General features: G+C 36.3%; 1 protein-coding gene across 7 annotated transcripts in view; it reads left to right on the forward strand.

Moving 5' to 3' along the window:
- The window catches only part of SFSWAP (splicing factor SWAP), a 104,539-nt gene that overhangs the window by 13,903 nt on the left and 68,984 nt on the right, over window positions 1–21,652 (forward strand). For all 7 annotated transcript variants that reach the window (XM_034790933.1, XM_034790935.1, XM_034790934.1 and 4 more), the window contains exons 4-10: window positions 723–808; window positions 3,818–4,043; window positions 5,731–5,843; window positions 8,447–8,582; window positions 17,297–17,543; window positions 18,249–18,380; window positions 18,748–18,841. In XM_034790933.1, coding sequence (XP_034646824.1) covers window positions 723–808; window positions 3,818–4,043; window positions 5,731–5,843; window positions 8,447–8,582; window positions 17,297–17,543; window positions 18,249–18,380; window positions 18,748–18,841 — 1,034 coding nt within the window. The remainder of the gene's footprint in view (window positions 1–722; window positions 809–3,817; window positions 4,044–5,730; window positions 5,844–8,446; window positions 8,583–17,296; window positions 17,544–18,248; window positions 18,381–18,747; window positions 18,842–21,652) is intronic.

Below are 21,652 nucleotides of genomic sequence, written 5' to 3' on the forward strand. Positions count from 1 at the left end.
ATAGAAACTCACCTTTGTGTTTTAAAAAAACAAAACAAAAAATACTCCCTCCTCCCCTCCCCCCCACATTCATGCTTGTCCTGATCCTGCAATGCATTGCATATGGGTGGACATCTGTGCCCACACAGAGCCTTATTGAAGTTAATGAGATTACTCATGTGAGTAATTTGCATATGGGCATAAATGTTAGTGGCATTGGGAACATAGGAGCTCTACAACTTGCCTAGTTGCAGAAAGGAAACATCTCTGTTCACTGCGTTGAAAAATTGTCCCTTAATTTTGGAAGAGAAAAACTTATTTAAAAAAATAGACATAGCAAAGTGTTTCAAGATCTAATGAAAGTTGCCTGCAATATCAGACTTGTTTATGTTCAGTACTTGATCAGGAGTTGATGATTTGTCAGATACTGGACCTTTAATATGCCATTGGTACAATATCCTATAAATCAAGCCCTGGTCCAGTGCTTAATATAAGCAAGTTCCATGTTGCAGAAAAAAGCACGATAGTAATTAGCATAACTTGATTCAGTGCCTTTGGAATCACTTCCTGGTGAGTAGTGCAAATACTTTCAGCACTTGTCCTGGCCCAGCAGTTAGAGAATTCTGATTCTTTGAACCACAGATCCTATCAGTATTCCTTATTTATAATTTTAATACATATTTTGTATGTCTAATTTTTGACTAGTTCTGTACTGTAGCATTTCACTTTGTCATTTACTGTAGAAGCAGCTCAGGCAGAAAATGTCGAAGAAAATGAAGAACCTTTCATTGCTCCCTTGGGACTGAGTGTACCTTCTGATGTAGAACTGGTATGTGTGTATATTTAATACTGCCTTTATAGCAATAAAGTTTTATGGCCGTTCATAAGGTTTTAACTGCATTTTTCCATTGACTTTGAGTTAAAATCTACCCAGCTATTTTAAAATTAGTGGGTTAATTTAAACTGACCACGGTAATACGGAATTAGAACTGTCATATTTTACTTGCTCCATTGAAAAGAGTGTAATTTTTGTTGTAATGTGCTTTTAGCATCACTTACAGTATTAAGTACTCTGGAAGAAAACGTAATTGTTTTTGTAGTATTTATTTTTAAAATTGCAAAATGCATCAGCCAACAAACAAGGTTATCTGCTTATAAAATGGCAAACTTTTGCAAATTCTTTGAAATAAAAGCATAAAGAACCACATTAATATAATTTTTATCTATCTTTTCATTTGGAACAAAGATAAAACCTTGAGCAAAAGTATATTTAAGTTCAATTTATTTTACAAAAAAGAGTAAAAAATTAAAAATAGGGCTTGCACTAAGTAAGCGAAGATCAACTATAGCCATGTTAAAGAGCACTTACTTCTATGAAGGAGTGATGAAAAATTAATAAATTCTAAGAAATATATCCCTTTATTTTGGGAACATCAGAACCACAGAAGTTTTTTTTTTCATTCAGTGTTGTAACCACAATCCATGCAATGTAATTTTTGAACTTGATACAATTTACTTATTTTCTATAAAACGTAGGCTGAATCAACTCTTCCTTCTTCACGGAAGTTTGATTTCACTGAAGTGAAGTACCATTGATGCTTGACTACATTTGTAAATGTTTGGAATTCAATATGTTTCATGTGTTTATATATCAGAGATTTTTATGATAAAAACAATCCCTGTGTATTATAGAACGTTTTGAAAATGTTTCTGTGGAGTTGCCTCAGCTCAGAGGCAACAGATTACTTAGCAATTTGCTGATGAGCTCTTAATTGGCAAAAATTACTAGAATTCTGAGTAAACACTGTATTACTGGTACAATAAATACTGGAACACACAGTATACCATAGCTTTGTCTTCATTAGGTATTCATTGAAGGATTTCATCCTGTTTAATGTTGGTATCATGTGGTACATATCAGAGCTATTCATTTAACAGATCTTATATCCTTGTTTTACAATTTGAATTTTTTGTTTGATTTCATGTTTTTTCCAAAGGTTTCTTTGAAATGTTTATGTAATGAAACTACGGTAGTCGTATAATAATGTGCGATAAGTATATTCCTTCAATGCAGTTGTCTTTGCAGTAGGGTTTCTTTGTTATAAATGTTGGAGGTTGAGTTGCTGTCAGTGGTGGAACCCTATTAAATTGAATTTTCCTATTGGTACATTAAGAATAAATCCAGATGAACTACTCTGATCACAGTGGAATCTCTTCATTCTGGGCTCTCCATTTCTCTCCCCTTCAATATCTTTTTTCTCACCTGGTAGACTGCAGTTGTGATACTGCTCTTTGCTTTTATGAGGGCATACAGATGGCTGATGATGGTGTGCCTCCAAGGACCCTCTAGAGGTTGCTAGGGTCCTCTGTTAAGTTTGTGACATGTGCCAAGTGTCATGAGTCTGTTTATCAAAAAATCCAAAGTTACTATCCAAAATGCAAGCTTTCTATTTTTTTCAGAGTTATTGTCAACCCAAATCCCATTTTTAAAAATACATTTTATTTTACAGGCCAGTAGTACTAATAATCTCAGTAATAACTTTCCCTGTGAGCATAGCAGTAATTAATCATAGCACATATTTTTCAGTAGCTTTTTATGAAAGGGATACCATTAATTTATCTAGTGCATTTGAAGAAAGAGTTAAAAATAAGTTTGATACATCCCCTGTGTTTTGAGTTCTCCTGCTGATATTTATGGTTTCGATAATATTTTCCTGTTCTGTTTCTCTCGCCTGTTGCTGCTCAAAAGGGCCACCAGAGATCAACTGATTAAATGATTTCATTGTGAAACTGGCTGTGCACATAGTTCTGTCAGATACACAAGTAAAGAAACTGATACTGTAGAGAGAACTTCTTTGCTAACTTTTAATTATAATAATCTCAGGTGTTGTAACAGTTGGGGAAAACATTAGACAAAAGTGTGATTATTTTTCAAGTTAATATTTTAATAAAGACTTTGGTAGAAATAAACTTGCCCAAATAAAGGTCCTTTGTGTTTACCTCACCTTGAAACAAAAATATTTTTCCACATTTAAACAAATGGCACCAATCTTAATAATATGGTTTGCTTTAGCTGTTTTGAAATGGAATCTTGCTATGCTCTACTCAGATTTCTGTATCTGTCTGTCTGGTGCAAAAAATCTAAAAACATAGAATGAACCATTAATGTGGTATCTAGTTCTTAAGTATCAATAATTATTTTAATTGTAGAAATTATGTGCAGTTAAGAAAAAATAGACTTAGCCAAGTAGCGAATTAAATAAAGACAGTGAGCTGTACTGTTTATGAAGCATTTCAATTCTTAAATTACGTTCTTGTTCTCCAGACAGTTTGATTTTATTTGAAAGGGTGGGGGGCAGCTTTCATTAGTCCTCAGTAGTGGGTGAAAATGATGTAGTGCTGTTTAGCTTTATTCCTTGAAAAAAGCATTCAAACTTTGATATGTTTGACTATGGTTGATTGTGGCAGCACAGAAGAATTGCAGTTCAGAGGACACTGCTCAGATACAGTTTCCTGGAGGAAGTCTTGCTACTTAATATCGATCTCTCTACCAGTCTAGGACACTATTTGCATACTTTGAGAGTGTTGTTAATTGCCCTTAGCAGAAATAATGGTAACTGTGTTCAGGGAGACAGAGTTGAGAGTGGGAGAAGTTTACAGGAAGGAAACATGGTGAATCTTCAGGGTTTCTTCAGATATGGAAGCTGATGAAGCTTCTTCCAGATATGGAGGCTCTTCTTTTGTTTTAACTCTAGCCAGGCGTCTCACTAATTTACTTAATTGTTCATGGATTGATTAGTAAAATGTGTTCATAAGTATTTTTATTTTGTTCCCATAGCCACCAACTGCAAAAATGCATGCAATTATAGAGCGTACTGCAAATTTTGTGTGCAAGCAAGGAGTTCAGTTTGAGATTATGCTGAAAGCCAAGCAAGCCCGCAATTCTCAGTTTGACTTCTTGCGATTCGATCACTACCTCAACCCCTATTACAAACTCATTCAGAAGGCTATGAAGGAGGGACGATATGCTGCTCCTTCTGAAAACAAAATGGAAGAAAAAAAGAGTAAGTTATTGTTTGATATAAAATACGTCTTGATCATGTGTGGGTTTATAAATGTTCTCTGCTTTATTTTGCAAAAATGAGGCAATTACCTGAACTGGAATAAGACAGGGCCACATGGGAGTTACTACATTCTGTCTATGTAGATTACTCCAGCAGTTTCATTTGGGTAAGGTGGTGATCACTTCCTATCCTCAACTGTTGTGCATTGCTGCTATGTACTTTAGCAGTGGCTGCTTATTACCTCAGAAGTGGCTGAATATCATGGGTACATGAAGTGATCACAGTATATAGCCTGCTTTTGGATGAAAGTTGCACATATTTGTAAAAATGCTATAGTTTGCCTTTCTTTCTGCACCTTTCTGGTAGCATTTGCTTTTTATAGAATTAATTGCACGATACTGTGTTTTCTAAATCTTGTGCAAATGTAAAAGAACTGAAGTCTTCATTGAATTATTTATTGATCTTTGTTTCCTGAAAGGGGAATACATTGGTTAGAGGGGGAGCAGGGCAATCACTGAGAAAGCATTCAGCTAATTAGTACACAGGAAATAATGGTTTACTTAATGTTGACAACTTCAAGTTATATGTAGCACCATTATGTGTGAGCTGCAATATTCGCAAGTAAAATTTTAGGAATATGTAAGTAGTACTGTCAAAATAAAGTAATTTAAAAATCTGCCATGCACTCACGCACCCTCACTTTAATATGGAATGTTCACTCTACAAAGAAGAAAAGAAATAATAAACAGCCACATTTTATTTTTGTTGGAGTGTTGGCATGTTAGTAGGACAATACTCTGGCATCCTATAATTGAGATTGATAAGGTGCCTCAGGACAAAGGACGTCTACTTTTACAGCAAAATAATTTAAAAAAATCTCTAAAGGGAGAACATTTTATATTATTCAGATCTAAGAGCTGCTGTGGTCTTGGACCACTTATAATAAATTCTGTTCGCATATAAATTCTATTAGTCCTTTGGAAAATTACCCCATGCAACTAAATATTAGTCTTAATTTGATAGCTAACCGTGCTTGTTTGTGTCTCTCGTTTTTAGTAGTCTGCCTGTAAGACAGTAAATGGTTTTAAGACTTCAGTTTGTCCAATAGATTAATAATTTATGATAGCCAGTAATGCTACTGTGCCTCTTCTGTTTTAACCCTTTTTTCAGGGTTTAATTATCTGTAGCCATGGGCTTGGCCTACACTATTGAAACAACTTAAAACATAAAGCCTTCAACCATGTATATAAGTGAGAGTGGAAATGTACTTTGCACATAAATTTCATTTGAACTTGAACTGCTATAAATTATGCCTGTTCAAATATGTACATATCTGTCTGGCATTATGTAAATAATGCCAACTTTTAAATGGTCACAAGAGAACATTTTAATTGTATTGTAGTTTGTCAAGATTCATTAGGCTTTTCATTTTTGTTCTGTAGCTGTTACTGAAAATAAAAGGGGATACAGAATACCAGATTTAAAGAAGTCACAGTTCATTCACACATTAGAATTTCTATAGGTTATTCCTTGAATGACTGAGTTTCTTAAAGCCATAGTTTCTAACGGTGTTCAAAATTAACTTTATTCCTGCTCCCTTTCTCCCTACCTGACACCTCTTAAAATGGCAAAAGAGAGAAATCAAACTAAAATCCCCCCCCCCCTCTAAACATTGGCTTTTATGTAGATTCAAAAGTTAATTCTGATGAAGAGGAGGATGACGACGATGAAGATGGCAACTACCTGCATCCAAGTCTCTTTGCCTCAAAAAAGTGCAATAGACTTGAAGAGCTTATGAAGGTAAGCCCTCTGGAGAATGAACTATCTCTTGTTCGCTTTGTAGAGTACCTATCACAGTGGGGTCCTGGTACATGACTTGGGTTGCAAGGTGCTACTGTAATACCTTTTATTAGTAATAGTAGTAGTAATTTGTATTTGACCATATTAAAACTACTGTTCTAGGTTGTAATGCTTCAAGTTGCAAGTTCTGATTTGTATACAGTACAGTCTTTGTAATGCCGTACTTCCCTTGCTTTGTTGACACAACCGGAAAAAATAGAGCCTACATATTGGTAAAAATTTTGGAATATATAACTTTTGTGCTTCAGTTTTCCTGCCTCATGCTTTCTTAATTTCCTGGACACCTTTGCTAATTGCCAAGATTGGTAGTTTGAATAGTTCTATTCCCTCACAGCCAGCCTTCTCTATTTTATTTTATAGTGAAGTAGTTGTGCTGAAATTGTGACATACTGTTAATGACAAAAATCTTATGTCCTAAGCACAAGGTCGAGCAGCTTAAGAAGCTGGGTTGTGAAGGAGAAACTTCTCAATCGCAGATCTGCTATAGTATCACAGTTGATTTAGAAAATTATTGGGGAAAAATTTGCTTTTTATTTTCAAGTTAGGTTTGCCCTCTTAGGAAAATAGTTTAACATTTATTTCCTGATCACTTGAATAAAAAAATCCTACATGAACCCTGACATGTAAATCATATTATTTTTAGCAGTCTACTTTTATCTTGGAGGTGTTCTGGCTTTGAATACACCTTTTTCTGTTGCATAACAATAAAGGATGGTTTCCATATTAACTATATATCAGCGATAAACAGTTCTTTAAGAGATCCTGTCCCTTCATACATTGTCTCAACTTAATGTTTTCTTTTTACACTTTAATAGAATCCCAGTATCTAATGATGGTTTAATTGAATGACTTTTTAACAATTAAGTTATCCATTTATTGTATTATTTTTACAAGATTGTTAAGCATTTTTGTTTCCTTTATTTATTCAAGATACCTTGCTAATGGTAATGGCATATACAGCTAAAAGAACATAATGGAGACTAATCTTTCACTTATATTTTTGAGGATGTTCAAGGGGAATGGTAAAAAAGCTAACTGGCCAATAATAAAAAACCCTATCTGGGATGATTTAGTTGGGGATTGGTCCTGCTTTGAGCAGGGGATTGGACTAGATGACCTCCTGAGGTCTCTTCCAACCCTAATCTTTCTCTAAAAATACCTCATATTTTCACAAGACCCACCATTGATATTTAATACTAGCTTTGATGGAATGTTACTTGTAAGGCAGCTACAGAATTCCTCATCTTACAGATTTATTTAAAAATATACAAATACAGTAACTCCTAACTTAAAGTCGTCGCAGTTAATGTTCTTTCATTGTTACGTTGCTGATCAGTTAGGGAACATGCTCGTTTAAACTAACATCGTTTGGCAGCTGCCTGCTTTGTCCACTGCTTGCAGGAAGAGCAGCCCGTTGCAGCTAGCTGGTGGGGGCTTGGAACCAGGGTGGACCGGCAGCCCACCTATCAGCTCCCCCTATCAGCTTCCCGCTCCCCTAAGTTCCCTATGCTGCAGCCGCCCAGCAGGCTATCAATTGCCAGCAGTTCAGCTGTCCCTCCCCCTACTGCCATGTGCTGCTTCTCCCCTGGAGTTGCTACCAGAGACTCCTGCTTGCTGTGCAGGGGGGGAAGAGGATGGGGGCTAATGTCAGGGTGTCCCCCTCCCCCCTGCTCCTGCACCCCATTTACCCCTTCTCCATATAGAGCAGGGAGGGGACACAGCCGGAGAGAGACAGAGAGCTTGGGGCAGCAGCTGCTGTCTCAACTTCACAATGCACTTAAGAGTGGGTCAGCTTACTTAAAGGGGCAATTTGCATCTCTCTCTTTCTCCCACACACTAGGTGTGTGTCTGTCTCTGTCTGCTATGCTGTCTCCCCTCCCTCGTGTTTGTGCTGTCTTGTGTGAGAGGCTACATTAACAATGTGTTAACCCTTGAGTGCTAAGCTAAGTGCTAGTTCATCATTTAGCAGCAAGGCATTCCTTGGGAAATATCCCTCCCTCTTTCACCCTCTAACTTCACCACCTCAACAAAGCTTCAATACTGTGAACAGTATTAAATTGTTTGTTTAAAACATAGTGTGTGTGTATATCTATATAATATATAGTTTTTTTTGGTCTGGTGAAAAAAATTTCCCTGGAACCTAACCTACCCCCCCCCCCTTTACATTAATTCTTATGGGGAAATTGGATTCACTTAACATCGTTTCGCTAAAAGTTGCATTTTTCAGGAACTTAAGTACAACATTAAGCAAGGAGTTACTGTATGCTGTTTTATCATTCTTACTGCTCACTTTCAGGTATGCTTTTGTGATAAATGTAAGACTTTTCAGCAGATTGATAGCCAGGGTGACGTAAAAGGTATAAGACTTGTGTTCCGAACAGTGTGTCAGTATTTCTCTAAAGCATAACAATGAGGCATTTTGAAGTCATTGGGGAAAGGGGGTGTTAAATTGCTGTTCTTCGTCCTCAAATTCAGAAGTTCTAAATGCTTATAATTAAAATTGTTGATAAAGTGTTAAATTGATGTCATTACAATTTTTGCAGCCTTTAAAAGTCGTGGATCCTGATCATCCACTTGCAGCACTTGTCCGCAAAGCTCAGTCTGACAATAACTCATCTACCCCACAATCAGCAGATAGTGCAGCCATACAGACATCACAGGCGGACTATCCTGCAGATTGTAAGTACATTGTGATACAAAGATTATAGTAAATGTGAGAATTGTCCTCTTTATAGATGAAAGTAATGAGAGGTGATAGTATTGATCTATCTTTCCAGATATATAGTTCTTTTATCTAAGGGGTGGTAACTTTCCAGTGTAAGTTTTACACCAAGAACATTATTTTTCTGGTATCTTAATTAAGCCTTGAAGAGGTTCTGTTTATTTTTATTTTGAGAGAAAATGAAATTTCTTTTATACCATATAATTCCAGCAGTCACAGATCCAGTACCTGTACCTGATTTCCTAGGGAGTGTGGGCATATGGGATCTCAAGATCAAGCCCCCTGCTTTCTTGCACTACCGTATAGTTGGTAGTAATTTATCTTGTGGGATCGCTTAATAAAGAACGGAAATTACTTGAATTTATACTAGGTCCATAGTATATGCAGATGGGTGTCTAATAGGAATGAAACAAATCTTTCTTTAATGTGTTCAGTATGAAATACACTAGCAATATTGCACATATACATTAGTTATGCCATCAATGTTTTAAACTTCCCACTCTTGGGTGCTCACATAGTAACAATAGAAAGAAATGCCTCTTCCCACGTCTGGACACTTCCATTCCATGGTTTCATCACCCCCTAATTGAGATCAGTCCGGTCCACTTCATTCTGTGTAGGATTGACTAATGCATTTGAAACTACAGCTTATTTAGCATCCACCAAATTGCTTTCTGGACAAGAAAGACCAACGTGAACATCTCACACCAGGCCTCCTGTGAGCATCTCAAGCTCAGTGTCCAATTCCAGATTCAGTTCAGTTCTGGTGCTACTCCGCAACAAGAACTCCACTGAGTTCAGGCCTACTTATTTTAGAGACAGATGAACGTATTAAGAGAGAGAGAGAGAGAGACTGACTGAATGCTCTGTTAATTAATGATGATTGAATCAGAAATGGTCAATCTTCATGCTGTCTCAGTTGCTGACATGGGCCAGTTCCATTTCCTTGTCGGTCACTCTTACCAGAGGACAAATTTCAAGGAGATTCAGAGGACAGTTAGATCCTGTTGTAAGATCAGTCATGGTACTAAATTTAATGTTACGCAAAACTCTTGGAGTTCATAACCTGTGCATGTTACTATTTTTTCTAGACTCAAAATGAGAACCACAGTAGCTGTTGCAAACAATGTACTTGTCCCACCAAGATACCCATTTCCTGCCGGCTGTGCTTCATGATGTTCTGGTGGACAATCTCAGAGAACACCTGATAGGTGTACTATTTTCTCATCCTCCTGCTAGTGTTGTCACAAATGCATCTGCAACTGTTATTTTTTGATTGGCTAAATTGATCAGTTTGCTCAGAACATCCTAAAATGCAGTGACTGGCTATCCGCATGACCCAACTTGTTCAGTGCCTCCCAGCATAAATTTCAAGTGATTACCCTGGAAGGTATAAGAAGTACAGTTTTTTTTAAAAATCTGTGCCTGAATAAGAGAGGCTTTATAAATTTGAAATAAGATCTCTTTTGAGCCTGGGAAATAGAAAACTTTGAGAGAGAAAGTTATTTATTTTGAACGTACCTATGAACAGGCAATTAGAACCTGTGAAGTGTTTTCTGTATTATCTGTCTCTCTTGATCACCTTTTGCCCATGAGTGGGACAAGATTAATCAGCTGAGAACCAGAGAATTGGCACTGTGTAAAGTTTTACCTCTCCAGTTTTCTGCTCGTTTGCCACCATAAAAACAACCAACCCTTGCTTGTCTCCCTGTAGAAACATTCTAGTTTGGAAAGGACAAATACTATCGTTCACGGCCTTCCTTATGGAACTCACTTTTTATCAGAATAGTGCAGATATTTGTGAATGTGGCACAGCTTGTTAACTACCGTCAACTACTATGATTTATTTATAAGCCTGTGGTGATTTAGGATCTGCCAAGTTTGCAAAGTGGGAGACTTTTTTTGAAAGGTTGTTCAGTGTATTAGAGTGAAACTACAAAATAGTTATACATGCTGCATGCTCAAAGGTAGACTATCTTACACATAAACGCTGTTTGTTATTGTGTACCATGTTATTTGTGCTATGCTTTTGAACGGTTTTGAAGAGGTTTGAGTATTGACTTTGCTAAAGGAATCAGAATGTGAAACACTGCATAAGGTTCTATGTGTTTTGGTTTTGGTTTTATTTGATTATGGGTTTGTTTGGGTTTTTTTATTCTTCCCACCCCCAACTTCCAAAAATATGGCTTTGGAGAAGAATTAGTTCATTTGCTTTCAATTCGATCTGCTTTTAGTGTAGCTCCACAAGAAATACTTACTGTAAATGCACTCTGGCAGCACTTTAATGCCAGCAAGCCTCATTAAATACTCAGCTCATTATGCTTGGTTTCCCTCTTTGATTTATTGTATACGTTTAAAGAAAGCAGCTCTAACCATGGGTTGTATATGAGCATTGACTCCATCTTCCTATGATCAGTCTACTTTTCAATAGACCAAATGCACAGAGTTGCGGCCTAAATGGCTTCAAGCTTTTATCAAACAAAGTAAAGCAGTTACCCAGGTTTAAATAATTTCTGAAGTGTTTTTAGTGATCATAATGTAACTTGGTCTTTCTTGGTAGTAAAAATTATCTGGTAAATTGTTCAAAAAGGGCATAAAGCTTATATTTGCATAGTATTATAAGGCTTTTTTATTGCAGCTATTGATAATTAATTTAAATTAAAATTATTTGTATTTATAAATCCCCATCCAACTTGGAAGAAATAAAACCACCAATTAAAAAAGAAAATAGCAAGGTCTTAATAGTAATTTTGGATGATTGCACTTCATATTAACTTTTCCTTACAAAATGGCCTTTTCTCTTTATCTCAAAATAGATAGCATAGAAATAAAAAAAAAAAAAATCCCGCGAAAGGTGATTCTCTCCTAGGAGAGGCTTTAAAAGTGAAGTCAAGTTAGAATGCAGAGCAGTAGGATGAGATAAAATAGAATGGCGGTATAAACTATATAACTAAAGAGGAAGCGTTCTTCATTTCTGTGATAAATAGAAGACTAAGAAGGATATGGTGAAACTAAAGCATCAAAATTAAAATATGTAAAATAGAATAATAGTTTGATGCAATATAAAATTAACTTGTGGAACTTGGTGTTGCAAGATATTGTTGAGGGGGATAGTTTTAATCTGAAAACAGGATTACATATAGGAATAGGCATAGCATAAATTGTTGCACGAGCTAGAATTAAATTACAAAGGGCTCTTCATCTTCATATTTCTGACCATAAAATGATCTCTTGGGTGTCTCTTCATGTCATGGTATTGCTCAGTTATGTGTGTTAGTTTTTCTTAACTGTCATTAACCACTGTTTTTGGCAGTATCCTAGTAGTGCATTCTGGTGATTGCCCTGTTAACTCAGATTACTTGGGTTACTGATGTTAAAGCCTGTTAAGACATGACTATTGTTTTCTTGGTTAAGATTTTATAACTAAAGCTGTAGTGATGCATTTTTTCAAGGGGTTTATAGTGCACTCTTGGTGGTTATTCTTTCAGGCCCTGATCTTGCTGTTGACAACATTCAACAGCCCTGCGCTCATGCAAAGCATTAACTTAAGTCAGTTAAGGATTGATGTTTAAGTGTTTTGCTTTAAAATGTTGCAAGCATTTTGTAACCATCTAGGGCAAACAGTGTACTTCTATCTTATTGCTTAAAGTTTGTGAGTTGTATTTTGTCTGCTTTTGGAAGCTGACAACCCTTCAGATTGTTGATGCCATCACTTAGTAAAGAACCTTTGGGATAAATGTCTTTGCAAACTGAGCCAGTCCTATGCAAGCTGCATTTAAACTGCAAATTTGTAGGCTGTTAATAACGTTATATTTCTTTTTTGGGGGGCATTAGCTACTAATTAGTTACATTCTAAGACCTTGCCGCATTTAGTAGTTGGAAAATTTCAGATTCCCACAATACCTATATTAAAATCATCCACAGTTCTTGCACAGTATTCATTGATACAGTAATTGGACCAAATTAAACTTCTGCATAAGAGGATACAGGTTTCATTGAAGTGAAAGGGAGAGGTGCCCCTTCATGTGTACAGGATCCATTGTAGAGTTGTGCTAATCTTCATTTAAAATGTTTGCTTGTAATAAGTAGATAGGGCAAAGTAAAGGGTTACCCAAGGAGGTGGTGGAATATTCATCCTTAGAGGTTTTAAAGGCCTGGCTTGACAAAGCTCTGGCTGGGATGATTTAGTTGGTGTTGGTCCTGCTTTGAGCAGGGGATTGGATTAGATGACCTCCTGAGTCTCTTCCAACCGTAATCTTCTATGATTCTATGAAAGGCTAGAAATTTGAGGGGAAATTGTCTGCTTCCACAACTCAGTGATAAGAAATTGAACATCTGTCTTTCTACTTTATGATGCATAAAAAGCTACTGCAAATTTTTCTTTTTGGGGGATGGGCGGGGAGGAATATGGGGGGGGTGGTGTTTACATTAGAAATTCAGATGGTGTTCAATTTGAATATTCTTTGCAGGGCCGGCTCCAGGCACCAGCTTGTCAAGCAGGCGCTTAGGGCGGCCGCTCCGGAGAGGGGCGGCACGTCCAGGTATTCGGCAGCAATTCGGCGGACGGTCCCTCACTCCGCCTCGGAGCAAAGGACCTCCGCCGAATTGCCGCTGCAGATCGCAATTGCGGCTTTTTTTTTTTTTTGGCTGTTTGGGGCGGCCAAAACCCTGGAGCCGGCCCTGATTCTTTGACTGTGGTTATTTGTGATAATTCAATTTATGGACGTCTTCTGCAATCCGTTAAATAAATCTGAATACATCATGAAGGATGACATGATTGTTTCATGCTATCTGCACGGTAACATCATGGTAGTTTAGGATGGGTCATATCTGTGACTAGTGGTTGATGTTTCTAGAGAGGACTGAATCAGCATCCAAAACAGTTGAATCCAAATCTGGAAATTCATTTTGATGGCAGCATTCAGGCTCAAGTCTTTAATACAAGCCTAGATAGGTGTCTGGTAAATTCATTGCCTTGAGCTGATTCCTTGTGGCCTACATTCTCAAGAGTGGGTAGTGATTTGGGGAGACTTAACTTTGACATATCTTAAAGGGTCCTAATTTTCAGAAGGCAAGTGCTTAGCATTTCTTAAATATAAGGTCCCTTTCAGCTGTTTTGGGTTTAAGCAAATGGAAACTGAGGCACTCAAAATGCCAGTTGCGCTTAAATTTGTCATTTTCTATAGTTCATTTTCTTCAGCTCTCTAAGCAGGCATATTTAAAATGGCTGGGCGGTTGAGGTGAGTTAGCCACGCAAATAGTTCTGTCAAATACATCTTTTTAAGGGAGGAGCGTTCGAAGATCTGTTTCACAGTAAAGCAGCTTTTTTGCTCATTAATGAGTTGAATTTTGTACAGGTTGGAAGTTTATTTTGCAATTTTCAGATCCCCCAAAAGCAAAGTGCAGTGTACATGATGAAACGAGATGGTCTAGAGCCCTTAAATGAGCCTTTGTCGAGATTAAATAAGGAAGTAGGCAAGTAATAGAACTTGTTCTGCATTAACTGCAGGAATATTCTAGATTTGCCAATTGTTAGAAAAGAAAAAAAATTTCTATGATTGGTTTTTGGTACTTATACTTTCAGGATCCAGCTGTCATAATTGCTACTTAACAAAATCAGAACATAGCAGTGGCTTTTCCGTAAATGTAAAAAAAAAAAAAGGAACATTTTTGTTTTTATAATTTTTTCCCATCTAAATTACATCTTTATTATGGTGTGGAGAATATATTGTATATGCTTGTGCTTAAAAGTTAGATGTTAAAAAGGTTGTGATAGGACTAATTGGGGAATTTTGTTACAATTATGTCCTTCCGTGTATAAGCATTGAATCTGTTTGGCTATATCTGTACAGAATGGGTTTCTAGCTTGTCTATCAGTAATTTAGCTTAGTAAATTGCAGTGCAGTACAATTTGTTTTTCTTCAAGACATATTCATGAATTTGATGATAAATTTTAGAATCGCATCCCTCAGAAGCAAAGCAGTAACAGTTATATATTTTCCTGTAGATTGTTGTCTCAAAATCTTCTAAACCTGATGGCCAGGTAGTCAACCTTTTGCTCATCTATAGAAGCAAAGTTCCTCAGTGGTGATTTAGTACCAATAAATTCAGTGCATTTAAGATGCTGAATGTGAATCTTTTTTCTCTTGCTATTTTTTACTGTAAGGGAATATCTGGAGATGTGATAGGCTCTCTGCTAAATCAGACATTCCCTTAAGCAGGGATGGGAGAAGTCAGATAATTAGACAATCAAGAAATGCACCAATCTTTCCATATACAGAGTATTGGATGTTAAACGTTGGTCACAATTTTCAAATCTGTATCCAGTTCTAAAAATTTACACATAATCCTATTTGTGTTTTGATAAGTTTTTACTAAGTCGCATCTGAAATTAGTGCATGGATGTTTTTTTCTGTTCCATTGTTTAAATTTTACAAATATCGCTGCATAGTAATTGATAGAATGCATGTTTAAAGTCAGATAAAGATTAAACTAAAATTTTGAACTTTGGGAATGTGAAATCATTGCACTGAATTTCCTTGGTTTCTAAATCTGTTAAGCAATATAACCAGACATTGATAAATCACTAGCTAAAAGGTGTATCATTCTTACTACAGTATTTTGCGCGTATCATGAGTGAAGTTTGGGGTAAACAAGAGGGGAAGGATTGTAGAATTCCAAAAACTAGACATTGCAATTTTCAGTGGTAAAATAAAGAACCTCACGGAATGACAGGAACCTCTGAATTAAAACCCTATTGAGCTAGATGGAGGTAGTTCATTTTTCCCTGCATTTGTGGAGTACCACCTTATAGAAGAACCAGAGCAGTTCTCCTGTACAGGCATGGGGCAGTGTATGAGAAGCCTGATACGCTCTCTGCATTGAAGTGAAATCAACTTTGGGGGGGTTTCATATTGTCAAAGATGGGAATTGGGGGCAGACCTGCTGAATTGAAGATTCCTCATGCTTATACCGTGTGCATTTACCTGTAGGCATCTCTCTCAACTTGAAGCCCTGGTTCTCTTTTCTGTACTTCAAAGATAACCTCTTGGATCTGAGATACAAGCCTAGCTCAGCTATTACCATTCCTATGCTAGTTCATTATGGAGATTGCATCTTGAGTTGCCATGTTTACCCCCCCAGTTCTCTTTGGAGAATATTTGGCTTCCACTGGATGCTATTTCTTTCGCAATACCCGTTTGTTTATTCCTTGGTGCAAGACAGAATGCAAGGGACAGCTGTGGTAATTCCGCTGTTAGATTTTAAATATGGGTGAAATACAGGGCTCATGAAAATGAAGGTTTTAAAAACCTGGCTTTACAAGTATGTGCCATTCAAACTTCCTACACAGGTCTATCGATGCATCTCAAGCTTAGTGTACAGTATCACTACTTTTCTAGTCCTGAGCCTTTCTAGACCTGACCTTCACCCAAGCCATCATACATTTTGCTTTAAATAGAGACTTGAGATAAGCTTAAACCCTCTCTCCGGGTCTGAACATCTCTGAACTTTGGAGTTTGTCCTCTCTACTGTAGAGAAAAATCCACTGGCAATGGGATGAGACCAACCAACTTATTTTCACAATTGAAAATTATGCTGTTCATAACTATACACCAGTGGCACATTCAACTGGTGTTTCATAAAAGAGGGATGCATACATCTATAATTAATAGAATAACACATTAACAGCTGTGAATTTTGTATTTTTTGTCTCTTGAGGATGAAATTATAATTTTGTTGTGCCACTAGCGCATATGAATTATGCAGGCTTTTGCAGCCCATGACAATGAGGCTATAAGCTACTGCTGAAGTATTCTAAGTAGACATTCCTCTGTAAGGCATATTCCAGCTACAACCAAAAACCCGTGCAAACTTTAATATTTCAGGTTTTATGCATGCATATATAGTTTTTAAGCTAATTAATTGTGCAAATTGTTTCTTATTCTACATGACTGGATACAAATTAAATTGTAACTTTTAAGTCCAAAAGTTTGTAATGCAACTATATCTTTAATATTAAAAAGGGGGAAATTGCTTAACCAGGCAACCTGGATTTTTGGCAGTTTATGTAAACTAACATTTTACTTGTCCTGGGTAACCTGGAAAGATTCATTAATCTTTTTTCTAAAAGTATTTAGAATTAATTAAACCTTTACTAGAACTTTTCTGTATTAAAATTAATTTTATTCTAATAGTACCTCTCTGATTAATGTTCTAATTTTCTTTCCTCAAATTAAAGAAGCTGATTTTGAGTATAAAATACAAATTATTTTTCCTAATATTTACAGTGCACACATGGTTTTAATTTAGCTAAAACTTAGAAAGTATTAACTTTCATGAAGAAAAATTGCATGTTAGCATGCTTTTCATGTGCCTTTAGTGGTTCACTTCACTGCTCGTGCCTATTTGGTTTCCAGTTGGCCTTGGATGTGCTCTGATACCACCTTCAATATGTCTGTCTCATTTAACCTAAATGTGTTGATGTGAACCATATTCCTTTTCTTATACCAGAAAAATAGATAAAACATTACTTGATTTGAAATATGAATCAGTGACATTCTAGTGATGGTAGCAGGGCAGAAAATCTATTTTTTTTATCATGTGCTTTTTCTTCAAACTCCCTGAACTGTTGATCTTAAAACAAATGGTGTTTTTTTGGATTTCTTTATAGCAACAATGGCAGCCATGTATTACAGTTACTATATGCTACCCGATGGAACCTATTGCCTGGCACCTCCACCCCCAGGAATAGATGTTGCCACCTATTACAGTGCACTGCCTGCAGGGATGACTGTATCAAGCACTACAGGAGTAACATCAGTAACCTCAGTACCTCCACCTCCTGGTACTACACCTCCACCTCCCCCAGATACAACTGATTCCAATAGTGGGTTGAAATCTACTACACCTGCTCCAAGGTACCATACTTTCATGTTATATGTATATTTCCTATATTCAGCTTGAAAAAATATTGTTGTTTAAGCAATGAAGGTTTAATTTTAGTTTCACTAATGTAATGGAATGGCTCTTATTGACAGTATGCAGGGGCGATGGTTAGTTCATAGTTTGGACTCAAATGTGGTCAGGAACACTACAAATACATTATACATTCCTAGAAACATAATTATTACCACACATAAAATCCATTTAAAATATTAAATGTGTTCTTTTCCTGCATGAAATTGATCCATATCTGAGGCATGTTTAATTTAGCTGTGTGACATTAAAAACATAACAAGTTAGATTGCTTGTGATTAGTTTAGACACTTGTAACAACTGTTTTTGTTTAAAGCAGCTTGGATTATGTGCACCACTACTGTATGAAACAATGTTATTAATTTGCTGTATTTGTGATTGTTTCCAGAGATTCCTCAGATAACATTGGTGCAGAATATCTCATTTTTGTGAGACTAGGTGAACCAGATGATCGATTGCTTGTATGGTTTATCATAATTTACGGCTTATCATAATGAATTTTTTGCTTGAAAGCAAATATTTAATCTCTAGAAGTACATGGCAGCCCAAAGAGTGAACTTCTGTATAACATTTTTGGTAAAGCAATAATCAAATTGAAATGTGTTCATATCTCCTATTTATAAATAATGGACTTCTGATGTTTGCAGCACAATTGCTCCAGTGGTTGCCATTATCCCACCACCTCCAGATATCCAACCTGTTATTGACAAGCTGGCTGAATATGTTGCTAGGAATGGAATTAAGTTTGAAACCAGTGTTCGTGCCAAGAATGATCTGAGGTGAGAAAGTCTTCTCTTAACTTTCATTTTATATTCTTAAAAAAAAAAAATCAGTTGGACTGTTTATTTTATTGGCAATGCATGCATTTCTGAAGAAAAGTGTTTTAAGGAAGGTATTTGGTAATTTTTTATGTTAAAATTCAAGGGACCACTTAAAGTTAATGCCAAAACATGAATGCTAAAACTCAGAATCCAGAAGTTATGCTTCTGAATGCATATATCCCCTGGGAATTTAGGCATAAGCTATTATATTTCAGAACACCAAATAGTGTTCCTGTGCCTGAGGTAGTGAGATGGTAAATGATTGTTGGCATTTGCTTTGTTCATGTGTATATTTCACAAATTATTTGTCCTTCTCTCTTAATAGGTTTGAGTTCCTGCAACCATGGCACCAATATAATCCCTACTATGAATTTAAGAAACAATTCTTCCTTCAAAAAGAGAGCAGTGACAGCTCTCAGGTATGTTTATGATGGGACAGGTGGTTGGGAAGGCAGATCATTTTGTTCTCTTTTGTATTCTACATTCAGAGAGTAATATGTAAAACTGATTCCTGTAGAGAGCATTTGTGTTGGGGGGAGGGACTTGGATGCCTTTTATTTCATGTAACATAAATCCATCAAATTTGTAGCTTTACTCTAGTATAGCATAAGCAAACAATGTTTGTGATGACAATGTGAAAAGTGAAACATCCTGAGAACCTTTTGAGCAAATTACGCAGCTGCTATGTGGAGATCCAAAACCCAGAGTGGCACTCTGTTCCCATGAACCTTAGGAGCACAGCAGTAACAGTTACCTCTTCTTGCATGCCTCAGCCTGCTGTCTCTAAGGCAGCTCTTCAACCGAGAAGGTCAGTGTAATCTGGCAGCTGTCCTGATTATTCTTAATTGAGAAGACCTGCTTCTTTCTGCGTCCCACTGAATTTCTGCTTTTGGAGAAAATACAGAACACACATGATTGAAGATAGAGAAGCAAAGTGGAAGAAGGCAAGAAAATTACAGTTTTTGTGGATTTATGAAGCTTTTTGACTAAGTAGTAAATTGCCACATGAGCTGGTTCAGTATTCTCACAGGCTGTGGATATAATAGGACAGAGCAGCATGTTGAAAGTGATTCTAAAAAGGACATTTAAATTGCTCTTACCAAACTAGCCAGTCAAGAACAACTTTTCCTGTCAGGCTCCTAGTAAGCTGTCTGTAGAGCAAAGGCAGCAGCCGGAGGACCCTTCCTAGAAGCAGAGATGACATCCATACAAATGAATTACTGTGCAGTAATTAAACCCAAACCCTTTCTTTAGAGCATATGGCCAAGCGGTTTGGTCTCATGACTCTCAGCAGATGCCTGTTTTTTCCTCTCTCATTAGCCGTCTACGACTGCTATAGAATCTTTCAGAACTTTGTCTTCAGATATCCTCTAACCAGAAGCTTCTTTTAAAGTGACAGTAACTTTGTACATAACTCGGTGAAGCACGTGTAAGGATTAAATATATGCATTTCTATTTTAAACTATTTTAGAGAGTTTACCGTGCAAATTCAAGGGTATGTGAGCTTGGGTTATAGAATGGCAGTATTGCAGCTAAGGAATATTCTTACTAACAAATTTTCCATTACATAGTGTAGGCTGCTCTTAAATTAGTAGACTTTGTAGGAATGAATGTGCTGCACAGTAGTTTTGTTTTAAACAATTAACTTTGGCATATAATTAGTTCATTAGTACATAAAACCATTCACAATTTGAAGATCTGCAGCTAATGGTGAGTAATGGGCAGTGTCTCTTTACTAACAGTTTCCTCCTTTTCATGGATATATATCAAATTCTTAATGTAATTCTAACATAGTCCTATTTAATTTATTAGGTAGTGTATGCTAGTATTTATAAGGCATATTTTCTGTACTCCAGAAAATTTGTGAAATTGAAGCAATTTTCTAGGAAATTGTATCAGTTATTCTACTTGGTAAAATTTTATCTTGTGTAGTATGTTAACTTGTACTGGATTTCAGTAATGAATGAAGTGCTTTTGAAAACAATGTATTTGTAAATTATTCATAGACTATTAAAACTACAAGATTTTAATAGAAACTAATAATTTTTAGGCAAAAGTTTCTTTTCTTTAATATCCAGCTGTTCTTCATGAAGTATACTAGCAAAAGCAGTGGGCTTACATTCTATATTAGTTGCCTAGATTAATAAGAATTTATTTTAAAAAAATTGTGAGGAAATGATGCATCAAAGAAAAGTGATATTAAGTATTGCCATTTAAAGTTGAAGTATTGTAACTTTCAGACCTGGTGATGAGTATAGCTAAGAAGCCAACGGAGCATGATTAAATAAGTTCCTTGAGATTTTGTGTAACTATACAAACTTTCCCCTGTGTAGTTGTGCAGATAATTCCCTTACTTTTCTAAAAGATGAAAGCTATTTGTGCTTTTAATATTATGGCTAATGGTATTTTCTTTGCATACTTTATTCATATAACCAAATATAAAGCCTTTGATGCCTGCTTCTGCATCATTTTAAATCAGCTTTTACCATTGACTTCAGCAGGTACAGGATCAAGTCCTCAATGCTATTTTATCACTCTAAACTGTTTATAGATTAGTTCATGCTTGGCCAATGAATGGCTGCAGAGGGGAGGGATGGATGAAAACCTCTGATGGCTGAAATATAAAATATGGAATGGGTCCCTCCTTAACATTTAAAATCTTTAAACAATAAGTGTATTGAGAAGCAGCCAAACAATCTATTAGGGAAGGGTTATTGAAATAAAGAAGTTTTCTTTTTTGTTCATATAATTCTCAGACCCTTAAGTCTTTCAGCTCTTTTTTTATGGAGAACACGCCAAATAGCCTTCATTTAATGTATATATTTTTACCTTGGCATTTTCCCATACCAGAATAGTTGAATCTTATGACAATAAAGCCACTTGTACTTCTAATAGTATCACCCCTGTTGAGGATTTCAAAGCATCTAGGGAGTTGCATTCTAACAGTTTAGTTCACAAATACCAATGGCAGCTCAAAGTATCCATAGTAAGAAAGAGGCTTCCTGTTTCTCTCCCCTTATTGAAGTCTGTTGCTAATTATTTCACATGCATCGTTAGCTTAAAGTGTTGCACACAGCCAAAACAATTGTGCTCTAATGTGGAAAGCTCTTAAATAATTAAGCCCCAATCTGTGTTTTTAATTTCCATTTATAAGTTACTTTTTTCACTGAAATGGTTTCTTAATGACCCCGTCTTCACGTTCTGATTGAGGGGAAGGGCTGGGTGATCTT

The sequence above is a fragment of the Trachemys scripta genome, chromosome 15 (genome assembly GCF_013100865.1).
Source record: "Trachemys scripta elegans isolate TJP31775 chromosome 15, CAS_Tse_1.0, whole genome shotgun sequence".
In the NCBI taxonomy this organism is placed as follows: domain Eukaryota; kingdom Metazoa; phylum Chordata; order Testudines; family Emydidae; genus Trachemys; species Trachemys scripta.